The sequence below is a fragment of the Saccoglossus kowalevskii genome, chromosome 15, assembly GCF_978046115.1.
Source record: "Saccoglossus kowalevskii chromosome 15, keSacKowa6.1, whole genome shotgun sequence".
NCBI classification, from domain to species: domain Eukaryota; kingdom Metazoa; phylum Hemichordata; class Enteropneusta; family Harrimaniidae; genus Saccoglossus; species Saccoglossus kowalevskii.
The window spans coordinates 4,466,627-4,480,184 of record NC_140655.1 but is presented as its reverse complement, the minus strand read 5'-3'; the positions used below and the strand labels follow the sequence as shown (position 1 = coordinate 4,480,184).

The 13,558-nt window shown below is 33.5% G+C and overlaps 1 protein-coding gene across 1 annotated transcript in view; it reads left to right on the top strand.

Moving 5' to 3' along the window:
• LOC100370338 (voltage-gated potassium channel subunit beta-2-like) overlaps nucleotides 1–13,558 on the top strand; it is an 88,325-nt gene that overhangs the window by 29,705 nt on the left and 45,062 nt on the right. Inside the window, exons 3-4 of the mRNA XM_085490790.1 lie at nucleotides 4,489–4,551; nucleotides 10,374–10,417. Of these exons, the coding sequence (XP_085346916.1) occupies nucleotides 4,529–4,551; nucleotides 10,374–10,417 (67 nt within the window). The 5' untranslated portion in view covers nucleotides 4,489–4,528. The remainder of the gene's footprint in view (nucleotides 1–4,488; nucleotides 4,552–10,373; nucleotides 10,418–13,558) is intronic.

Sequence of the window (13,558 nt, the reverse complement as noted above, 5' to 3'; positions counted from 1 at the left end):
CAGAAATTTGGACAGAACAATGATGATGCTTAAGGGTTTAAAGTGGTTAACCCAGCATTCCAATAGAAGTAATCCACTCATGTCTAATGCTACATGCCTACATCAGAAATGAGGTTTTGATAGATGTTGGTAAAAGTGAAAAATAATTAATGTCTTATTTGAGTGATTGAAATGTATCAATTTTCCAATGTCTATTTAGTTTCATTCTCTAATCAATTTAATTGTCAATTTCAAAGTTATTTCAGCACAGATGTTACAGCTGTGGTCATATGATTGACCAAGGGCGGATGAGTTGGGGCTTGCAATCTCCAATGTAACAATAATATTAACAGCATACAGAATCCCAATTAATATTCGTGTATTATAATAAATTTGATTGAGCTTCTTTAATTAATAATTTAACTTATACTTTAGTTAAATATATTTTAATAACAAATTAATTTGGTTTGATAAAAATAACTGGATAAAATAAAATATACATGGTATAATTGTAACCACTGACCCATGATTCTATTTCCATCACGAGAGCAGACATTTTTTCTATCACATGGTGCAGTGAAAATTGTGTTTTTTTGTAATGGAATATGATATTAATTGAATAATTTTTCTTCTTCAAATTTTGTGTGCCAGGTCATTTTTGTCTCTCTTGACTTTCCAAATTGTGATGCGTTGTCTTCAGTATCTATTTTGAAGTTGATTTTCTCTGTGAAAAAAAGCAAGTTGACTAGCGAAAATACCAGTAAAAAATGATTTTGTAAACTGTAATATCCAGTTCCATTAGCAATTTGAGTTATATGATTGTGCTTGAGTAGGCCAGATTATGAAATAACTACAAACAGTTCTTGAACACTGTCAATAAAACTAGTGCGCTCTAAGCTGATATATGACACATCACCAATGCGAAAAGATTTGCTGCGATGCAACGAATTGTGCTAGTGCCATTGGTACATCATTGACGCAACGGACAATCATACATGTGGTAATCTTGAAAAATATGTTGCTATATTTATGGAATTTGTAATTCTGAAACGGAAATTTGTAAGAAATATATTGTGTAAAAACGTCCACAACATTTTTGTGTTTGTCTCAAGTCATATATACAGTCGCATACAATTTAATGTTTTTCTTGAAGAAGATCTTCCCAGCAGTCAACAAGCTGACTCATCTTGATTTCGGAAGATTCCATTTTGACTCAGGATACCTATTAAAAAAAATTACATGTTGTAAATACAAAATACATTGTGGTATTCAGTAGCTTACACATGCACCAATCAGAATGCCCCATTTACAGGTTACAGGTACAAATGTATTATAAACCAATCATCTGACTTGTAACAACAGATGATCAGTGTTCAAAAACAAGCCCTGATTGGTTGTTCGCTTTCAGGACATTTATTCATGAATATATTCAATCATATTTTCAAATATAGTTCTTGTAAGCATTTTTTTCCAGAATGTTTTGAGTACAGCTAATGTTTTGACTACCTTAACTAATTTTATGTTATATTCTTGTTTTCAGCACATAACAAAACCCTATAGTGTTGTAGATTTCCAATGTGTTATGTTCCACAATTACATATATGTCCCAACACCACCCCAAAGCAGTGTCAGATTATGTGATGATAAAATAACATAAGATATTATAAAACAAAACAAAAAAATCATAAAAATATATAAAGTGATATGTTTATACATAAATAATAGCATAAATTTATGCAATGGAAAATACTGAAAAAAATCATAAAAATATAATGTACAAAATTTTAAAAAATATAAGTCATATGCAATACACTTTAATCAAAATTAAGTTAGAATAATACCATTATTTTTCCCATAAAAATTCCTGTGCAACATTCTATTGTTAATTTTTAAACTAAATGGAAATAATTTGTTTTTGCCTACACTTCTTCGTCAAAAATTTCCAACAAATATAGCTGGAAGCAAATGTGTCAAACTGATTCATTTTGTGTAAAATGGCAAAAGTTGACTTTGATATTGAAATTGGTGAAGAGCATAAACTGTAATGTATGACATGTACTTTGTAGTAGTTTCCTCCATGCTGTGATAGAATATTATTGAGATACAACATTTTACGTGAAAAACATCTGCTGCAGGATTTTTTTTTCAATGAATAGGAGCTTCATTGCACCTGTTCCATCATGAGGAATTATGGTTATTGTTACCGTGACAATAAATGAATTGTTGAATGGAATTCAAGGATTTATTAATAACAATCCTAATAATTCCTTCCATCATTGTCATCTTTTTGTTGCCATGCATACTGACTGGGACCACTTGGATATAGTACTCATGTCAACACATTGTAATATATAATAATTATTTATATGTTTTTTTCTATTTTGACTTGTTAGATATGTTGACTACTTGTATCTAATATTTAAAGAAATTTTAGGACAACTTAAATGAATTTAATTTTTGAGTTTTTTCATCAAGTCATGGCTTCTAATGGCATAAATATGTGGCCTTACATGTATATGACACCAAATCTTGTCATGCGCATTCACTCAACCTTTCCCTTACTTTAAAAAATATATGACTATTCAGTATTTTAGTTGCTTTAACATACTGTGAATTGTTTCATGTTCCCTGCTAGATGTTTTAACGATTTCATCTTCGTATGTCATTCACAACGTCAACATTTTGTGAAAATTACTCAAACTTCATGTTGTGGGACCCCATAGAAATTTTGACTGCTACAAAATTGGCCATTTTCATTGTCTCTTAAATATTTTTCTCTCACACAATTTGAACGATTTACAGTACATATTAACATGACCCAGCCACTTTGACTATCTCACCAACCAGTTCAAGTACAATTTCAAACCACACCATCCACTAGTCTTTTCCACAACATCCACCAGTACCTCCCATACCATCTACCAGTACCTCCCATACCATCTACCAGTACCTCCCACACCATCTACCAGTACCTCCCACCCCATCCACCAGTACCTCCCACCCCATCCACCAGTACCTCCCACACCATCTACCAGTACCTCCCACACCATCCATCAGTACCTCCCACACCATCTACCAGTACCTCCCACAACATCCACCAGTACCTCCCACACCATCTACCAGTACCTCCCACACCATCTACCAGTACCTCCCACACCATCCATCAGTACCTCCCATACCATCCACCAGTACCTCCCATACCATCCACCAGTACCTCCCACACCATCCACCAGTACCTCCCACACCATCCACCAGTCCCTCCCACCCCATCCACCAGTCCCTCCCATCCCATCCACCAGTCCCTCCCACACCATCCACCAGTCCCTCCCACACCATCTACCAGTACCTCCCACACCATCCATCAGTACCTCCCATACCATCCACCAGTACCTCCCATACCATCCACCAGTACCTCCCACACCATCCACCAGTCCCTCCCACACCATCCACCAGTCCCTCCCACACCATCCACCATTACCTCCCACACCATCCACCAGTACCTCCCATACCATCCATCAGTACCTCCCATACCATCCACCAGTACCTCCCATACCATCCACCAGTACCTCCCACACCATCCACCAGTACCTCCCACACCATCCACCAGTCCCTCCCACCCCATCCACCAGTACCTCCCACCCCATCCACCACTACCTCCCACACCATCCACCAGTCCCTCCCACACCATCCACCAGTCCCTCCCACACCATCCACCATTACCTCCCACACCATCCACCAGTACCTCCCATACCATCCACCATTACCTCCCACACCATCCACCAGTATCTCCCACACCATCCACCAGTCCCTCCCACACCATCCACCAGTATCTCCCACACCATCCACCAGTCCCTCCCACACCATCCACCATTACCTCCCACACCATCCACCAGTACCTCCCATACCATCCACCATTACCTCCCACACCATCCACCAGTACCTCCCACCCCATCCACCAGTCCCTATCACATCATCCACCAGTCCCTCCCACACCATCCACCAGTCCCTCCCACACCATCCACCAGTCCCTATCACATCATCCACCAGTCCCTCCCACACCATCCACCAGTCCCTATCACATCATCCACCAGTCCCTCCCACACCATCCACCAGTCCCTCCCACATCATCCACCAGTCCCTCCCACATCATCCACCAGTTCCTATCACATCATCCACCAGTTCCTATCACATCATCCACTAGTCCCCCCACACCATCCACCCTTCCCTATCACATCATCCACCAGTCCCTCCCACACCATCCACCAGTCCCTCCCACACCATCCACCAGTCCCTATCACATCGTCCACCAGTCCTCACATCATTCACCAGTTCTTTGTACGCCAGTACATCCCATCAGACCCAATAGGCCTCTTAACCATCACATGAAAGCTATATAATTCATATATGTCGGCATGGTATTACACGATACATAATCAATATATGATACACCTGGCATTCATTTTTAGTTATGATATCTATAATAAATCTCTCTCTGTGTTTATATTACAGTCAACTATTGTATTCATTGTGAGCGGATGGTGAAACAGCCATGACTATGTATATGCAGTACAGGTAAGTTCATTTCATTCATTTATTAATATCATATTTCTCCTGGTCGCATTTAAAGCCAATTCACTAAATTCATTAAACTCAGTGTGACACAGATACCAATGGTGAGTGAAACATTGAAATGTTATCAATAACCTGATATCTGTACTTAGCTATGTTACACTGTATATTTCATGAATGCATGCATTAGTTTTATGGACATAATTATAGCCAAGAAGATCTTCACACTTCATTGAAATTCAAAGAAGATGCTGTCATTGGGTAAAAATGCTATATGGTCACACCCATTACTCATTAGTCTTTGCAGATTTCTAAGGTCTTCAACAAATGCATATTGTACACCTTAATTCAAAAAATATGTGATTCTGCGATTGAGCTAGTCATTAAATTCACCGCAACTGCGAATTTATTGAATTTAGAAACTAAATGTCTCATACAACAATTCATTCAACAATTTCTAGTGAATCAAGCTTTTTGTACAACAGCTCAGCTGTTTAAAAAGTGTATTGATCATATAAATTATACCCTCAGGCAAAAACAAAGTGTGAATAATAGCCACATTCTGTGTTTCAGAAATAAAATGAATATTCATGAAAAAAATTACATGTTCATGATAAGATTGCTAACCAATGTAAACACCACTATGCTTAGCATACAGTATGGCACGCTATCTGCAGGACAAATCAAGATATCCTAAAAAAGTGACAATTTAAACCAAAATACATGCTAAACATTATGAGTGTTCATGCTCATGTTCATGATGGGTCACAAATTAGTAGTCCCTGTATTCTACAGTTTTAATTAAAATATTGATTTAATTTGCCCATTTTGTCCTATTTAAACATATTTTGCCCTGTTCCTACATGTCTACATGTCACTAAAGACTGGTTCTGCTTTGCATAACTTGTTGGTAAGCTCCTATTGGTTTTTATATCGTGATTGGCGTTAACCCTAGATATATTTGGGAGTTATTTGAACACATTGTCTGTTCAGATTTATCTGAATAAATTTGTCTTTATTTGTTTAAAAACTTGTGAGTGTTATTTTGTTTGTAGTTTGCTGTCTACATGTGCTCGTGGTCTGGTAGGGAATGTTGTAAAGTCGTCATTTTTATAAAACAGCTCCTTCTGCTATCTTATTTCTTAAGTACTGCATTTGCTCTCTAAATTACAGACTGAGGTGTTTCTATTGTAAGAATAGATAATATTTTAATCATTTAATATTCTACAACAAACAGATGATCGTCGATTTGTATTTGGAAGAATTGTCGTTCTTTCAGAGGGAACAAATAGTAGTTGGTTATGTGTACTTGCTGTTATACTTAGTGCATGTAAACGTTCAGTTGTACTTGTCATAAATAGAAGCAGATTCCTCGGGACATATTCCTCTTAGTGCATGTATGCTTGAGTTGTATAGTCTTCATTTCCATGTTAGTAAATCGGCTCTGAGCCCATTGATACTTTGTTTCCGTGTTTGTAAATGGGCTTTCAGCCAATTGGCAGGAAATAGTATTATAAGAAATATGCATCTTCAATCTGATAAATACTGCCCTCTCGTGGCAAGTTTCACTTATTTATTTTCACATCATACCTCTAGAGGGCACTATTCACATTTAGGTACAGAAGCTACTCTGCATGATAGTAGTCTTGAGAATCTAAAATATTGAAACAATATATTTAGTATACTTCATCCATTTGATCTGATAATGATACTAAGTTTACTGTCACTTTTTTACATTCACTGTAGACAGAACCAACAGTTTATGTCCCCTTTGATCATGTGATATATTCACAACCATGAATTGCTGGCAACTGCAGTATATCATTTTTAATGACAACATGTTTCCTTCTGTGTAGATTAATTACTGTATTTAGCAGGAATTAATTAGTTCTAGAAGCCATACTTGATTTATAACTAGCGTCATTGTGTGTGACATATTCTCATTACCATATAATCTACATAATTAATTTAACATGACAATGTACGATGAAATCTTGACCACCATTTTGTTTCTAAGATACACTTTTAGATTATTTAGCATTTTGGTTGTTACAACATTTTGCTGAGGTCGTAATTACTAAAATAACTTTGTGATTCAACACTACAGAATTATTCAGCAATACTTGGTAATGTGGTTTTGCTGCTCTTAAAGGTTTGCTCTGAAATGAATCCAGTGGATTTAGTGCTGTCTTGGGACTATTATGTGACTTGTTTTTTAATGCGATTATATGCATAGCTGAAAAAGTTGAGGGATTTCCAAGAATTATCCCTTGTTTTGAATTACTGTGGGTCACTGTAATATTGAATCCATGCTTGGCAAACTTGATTGTGTTTTTGTAAATGAAATGAAAACATGCATTTAAATGGGAATTATCCAAAATGATTTTTCAACATTTCATACTCGCTCACATGGTTGACTTTTATAATATTAACTGACATGTATTCTGCAAATTCATATTGCGTACGTTGCATGACACAATCAATAAAAGTGAATGCATCGTCTCATGAGTGCAACATTAAAGGTGCATTTATAGAGCTTTATTGTTGTCATGGCAATATTATATGACATATTTTTCTGAGTATGTTCACATTGTAAGAAAAAAAAAAAGAATTCCTTCTTGTTTTTAATTACTAGGACTACAAATTCATGTGCATTGAAACATAGTCAAATCCAAAAACCTAAGCGACTGTGTTAAAAAATGCTAAAAAGCATCAAAATTCAAAACATTTTTATATATTTATATATTTTACAAATTTGTGCAGATTCAGACTTTAAAAAAAATATTTCACATAATTGTGAAAACACCTGTGAATGTTACTCTATATTTGCTATTTTTATTATCAGACAGAACTTCACAAGAGCAAGGCCAAGGCCAAGTAATACAGCGCCCTCATGTTTGAAAACAATCGACCAGTGACTGCTACACTTAAAACAAAACCATCCCTTTGCCTGTTAAATTTCTGTCGGTTGGTTACCATGGTAACAATGGACATAAAGTGCAATTTCAACAATTTTATCATAATTTTGGATCAAACAGACAAAATGTAACACTGCTTCTACTTTTTCATCCAATATTTGGAAATGGAAATGAGTAGTCTATAAATGGAACTATTTTGTGGATGGTGTCCAAAGTTGATTTTCACACTCAAAAACTTGAAGTACTAAGATTAATAGAGTCTTGTAATCACTAGTTTAATGAAGAGGGAGTGCTCCCATACTTTATAAAAACAATTCTAAATTTGCCGTTGTACAGACTGTTAACCTTTTTTTTTTTTAATTTTTAGATTTTTTCGTCTTAACTGACATATTTTTTCACTTTAAAATGGACTTATTTCAACTAACTGACAAAACAACACAAACAAACAATCCACTGTGACAGCAACATCAGAATTCATTTACTTTTTTCATTTGTATCTGTTGACTCTAATTTGTGAATTATGGGAATGTTGACACAAATAAATGTCATTTACTCAAAATCATTTCAAGCATATAAGTATATTCATTTGATATAACAGATGTAATTTTGGTTCAATATTGCATGGATTGAAAACAATTACGTCAAACAAATTGCCAAAAAATGCAGCCTATATCTCTTTAAATAAAAAGATACAAAACTATATAGACAAGGATTAGACACAAAACATCTCTAGTAAACTGCCTAACTCGCGAACAACACATTTCTTTGTCGCGGATATTTGCATTCGACTATGAGGTAGTGAGCATAATCGTTTGAGACAAGTACGATTGATTACATGATTTACAAAAGGTCGGGGAATTTTGTTGAATTTATTGCACCTAGTTATAGCTGTCATAAATGGTTATTAAGATGTGGGGAAATTGTGTTGTCATGGCAACAGACTGACAGAATGAAGGAATAAATTGAGAGACGATGTACAACTTCTGAAAAGAATGTACAGTATTCCTTTTATAATATTGCATCAACATATTTGGGAGTGTCTTCATCATCATTTAAGATGTGGTTTGAAAAGGCTCTTAAATTGTTTCAATACAAATTCAATTTAATTTAAATTAATCATCATTAATTTCACAAAAGGTTTTTACACCACCGTAATTGCTCTGTTATAAACATATCTCTAGTGGAAGCTCACATTTTCACTGAATTTTTAAAATGACTTATTTGACACACCTTTATGTAAGTGCATGCACTACTAATAGAGTAAATATGGTTTTCACTAAAATAATAAGTATGTGTTTAGCAGAATTATTTTTTTTACTCTCAGATATTTCTCACAATAATTTTAGTGCAAAAAATTTTCCGATTTTTGGTATTTTTTTCTGAATGTAATATTAATTATTTTAAATGAAATTGTTTTATTTTTTTAAATTAACATTTTGTAATAATCTAAGAAAGATCACAATGATTCTAATTAGTAAAAAATGTTATGTATGATACAATAGTTTGCCTTTCCGTCTACTATCAGAATGATTGAGAGAAATAGTCCCATGCTCGGCTTTCCTCTCATCAGTTAAAAAAAGTACACACCTCAGTTGCCAGGAATTCACGGTTGTGAGTATTTCACCTAATTAAAGGAGATGTAAATAAACTGTTGGTTCTGTCTGCAGTGCATGTAAAAAAATCTCAGTATCCATAGTATCAGATTACCATGGGATGACTGAAATTTCAGAGCCAGTAATTGACTTCAGTCCTTTTGGTGTTCTTGGATAAATAAAAAATAAACAGGTAAAAATAAATGATGGCCAATCAATAATGGATAAGAAAACGATATTAAATATTACTCACTTAATCCTGTGAGTGCCTGAGTTAAATTTTGTCTATTACAAAATTAAACTACATAATTTTTTCCTTATTGAAAAAAAATGATAAAAACCTGTAGCCAATTAGAAATTAATTTAATATGTAAAAACTACATTTAAAAAATGTTGAAAAATACATGGAAAATATTTAAAATTTGTGCCAATGGAAAAGATACATGTATGTTGTTCGAAGAAATTAAATTAGATCAACAATACAGAACAAGCACATTCCATAAATCAACTGATGATTTTACCAAGCTAAAACTGGCATCTGTTTGAACAGTGGATTTAAGTATATGTGTTTCTAATAGAGCAAATATGGTATTATGAAATCCATAACTATACTTATGCTTTCATGAAAATTTCAATAAGTATATTTAAATAGTTTGTTTTTATGTTAAATAATAACGAAATTTTAACATTTTTCAGAAATATTCCCGATACTTGTTCAAAGGTAGTTTTTTAAACTGACAACTATTCCTCTGTCTGTGCTGTATATTTGTTGCTTGTTTCATTTACATTATTGCCATCATAAGACAACTAATTACACTATATAAATCCCAGTTTAATTTCCTGTTACCCGACAATCTCACTCATATTTGATCTAATAAGAATATTAAAATTACGACACGTGTACGTAAGATCGTGATAACACTTGTCAGGTCTGTTTTAAGTAGGGTGATCACTCATGATGAATGATCTTGAAACATGATAATCAAAAAACCCACCTTTTTTTTTCTCGCCAATAAACTTTGCAGTTGGCAAGGAATAAAACCCAATCAGAGCCCAGCTGTGTATACTCGGCTGAACAACCCCCCCAAGAGCTGATTACTACCCTAAGCGCATACGCACATGAAAATTAAACAGCTGGGAGATAATGTAGGCGAATGGGAATGGCCAAGCATGTTTTATTCACCCAGAGTGTGTAGTGACTACTGCACTAATAAGATCAGGGACAGCCATATAGCAGTAGACAAAAATACGTATAAACACAGTGCTGTCAATTTGGATGCGACTTTACAATGACTTCCCCTTCTATGCTTTACAGGAATCTCGGAAAGTCTGGTCTCAAGGTGTCATGCCTAGGTCTCGGTAAGTATCTTCTTTTAAATCTTATACACAAACACTGTAGGTTTGTATGCAAAATATGCATTTTTATCATCAGATATTGACCTCTGTTTTCTGTACAATACAAAAATATTGACCTCCATTTGTGAATACAGTGTGCGCATTATGAACTATTATATACCTGTTATGAATGTAAATCTTATTTTTGAAAAGAATATATACCTTGTATGGAACATTGACCTTTTGATTTCAGAATTGTGTATAAAATATTGACCCCTTGTACATGTATTTTAAGAATATTCACCTAAATATTGGCTTTAAATAATTCAATATTTAGGTTTTGAGATAAATAGTGAAAAATTAGGTTACCTGTATTGTCCTTGATTTATCTGACGAGTCATGTCATTGTAAAACATTGACATCAGCAAAGCCGGCATTTGCGGATCACTAAACTATAAATTTGAGGATTCACTGGTTTTTTACCGTCTTTGCCAATATTGCTTTGTCTGGGAAGTGCATTTAATAACATTGTTATAGCAACAATATTTGAGAGTAATAATCACATATGGGCTCTGCTCTCCACTCTAAAACTTAACACACTCGGCAGTTGATTAATGTCCTCTTTGTATCTTTGATTCATATCAGTGTTTTGAACACATAAAATGTAAATTATAAACATGGCTTGCAATTGTCACGTAATATTGCTTCTCCTGATTTTTTTTTTTAATTACCCTTCGAACGCCAAATTCAACTATGCCTTCTTTCACAAAATAAAACCCACAAAATTGTTTCCTCGTTTTTTTTCCAAAAAATGTTACCTGTAGCCAATGTGATTTTAGAGAGAAATACCTAAAATGTTTGCGGGAAAAAGGATTATGTTCATAGGGTTAATTAAACAGTAATGGAAGCATGTAACCTGAGTTGAATTGTGTTATTTGACAAATTTTTCAATTTGAATATTTTGTGCTTTCAAAATTGATACATTATCTCTAAATTGATTGGGATATCTTTTTCCCCGACATAAATCAGGAAACCAATAAATCTTACAAATTTAACTATTTTTTTTAGGATTTCATATTGTCTATGTAAATATATTGTAACATACCAGTAATGTTACATGTAACATGTAATGTAATGCCTGGAATTCACAAGATGTTTGTTATGATTACGTCCACAACTGTATCACTTCACTAGGGATTTTCAATGATTTATAAATTTTGAAAAAAATTTACAGTGAATTTCACAAAGCCATGAATGTTTTGATACAAAATATTGATAAATGTCTTATAAATTTCAAAAACAAATTGGCCAATCACAATGACTTATACCACATATATAATATCTTTTGCGAAAATGGTGGTAATTTGGCCAATAATTGAAGGACACCTGCAAAGAATCATGGGTAGTGTATTTCCAAATAGCTTCTATAGCCAATGAAAGCATCTTCTTTGGATTTGACTGGAGCTTGATGGTCTAAATTCCAGAGTAAATGTTGCATAATTATTTTATAATTTTCCTTGAAAAACATTTGTGCCTTCTTTAAATTCACTGTACATTTATGCTGCCAGAAAAAAGAGTTACCGTATAAAAATGACTGTCGCTGTTCTAGAATTTGTTTACTTGTTCATTTGTCCAAATCCTACATTCTCAGAATGATTGCGTTTTGTAATATCCTTGTAGTTAGTATTTGATTCATTATATTTTGAGTGAAATTTACATATTATTTGTGAAACAGTATCTCAACATTATTTTCTTCAGTTATTTATTTGTATTCAATATCGAAAAAGATTGTGTAATTGAAAAACACCGAAATGCAAATTCTACTGAAAATTTTGTTTGTTAAATAATTTCTTTTAGAGCTAGTTTTAATTTGCAATGTAAAGAGGAAATTAAAAAGAAAATAAGACACTTCAAATCTGACATTTTACTGGCTTATAGGTTAACAAGTGATAAGAATAGGTAACTATGTCTGTTTCCTTGGAAACAATGATTACTGTGACAGCCATTTTGAATCCTAGTATGTTCAAACACTTGACAAATTGTAATTAGAGAAATTTGTGATCGTTAAACGCACTATTGTTTTTAATGATTTTTAAAAAAATCAGTTAATAGATCAATAATCTACAAGATTCAGGAAATTTCTGATATATCCGTATTTATGCAGAAATCTTGTGTTGTTTTTCTTCATCTTAGTTTGAAATAACAACTTACAGACATATTAAGTGATGTATTAATCTGAGCTCTAGGCAAGGATTGAAGCCATATTCTTGAGTTTCTGTCGAAATAAGAGGAATTATCATGGGATTATGCATTTATTACATGAATACTTTTACTGTCTGATAAAATTTATTGCTAAAATCCAATTTCTTGCTGATATAATAACTGTGCACAACTCATATGCAAATGTTTCGTTTTTGATTATGAATGTTCTATTGCGCATGACATTTGAAGGCATATTATTCGTAAAATTTATGTCTCCAATTTGTGTTTTTTTTTCATTTCTTGCTATTTGGTGATTGACTTATATTTGACAAAAGAACTATAAAAAAGATTTACTTCTCTTTAATATTTGATACTTTTAATCAAGAACTATTCTTAATCGTGCGATATCTAGGTATTGTACAACAATAGACTTAAAAATGTTAGAAATCATGTTCACTTTACTCCATAGCTGGGATTTAAATTTACATCATCAGCAAAAAATAATGCTAATTAACCACTTGTGTTTAACCAACGGGTTTCACCATGACAACCTGTTGAAATAATAAGTGCATTTCTCCAGCCCCCACAGAGTGTGAAATCAGTATGTGGTCGCGACCATGCAGTGATAAATTAAACAGTGTCTGTTCTGTTTCAAATGTATTTTGAAACAATATTACAATATATGTCATTAAAATCCTGTTCCAGACAAACACCATAGTAGATAACTCTCAATTTTATAAGCCCGCCAGAAAATGATCGGTCTTGCATTCAAAATAAATTTAAAATACTTCTTTTTCTATTCCAAGTATGCATCATACAAAATGAATAATTACAATTTCTCATTATAAATTATAGCATTCTTTGTTTTACAATCTTTGTATCCAATAATATTATTTAATAGTAAAATTTACGTTTGCAAAATTTGTATTGCAGCAGACCATGAATAAATGTTACCAAAAAACT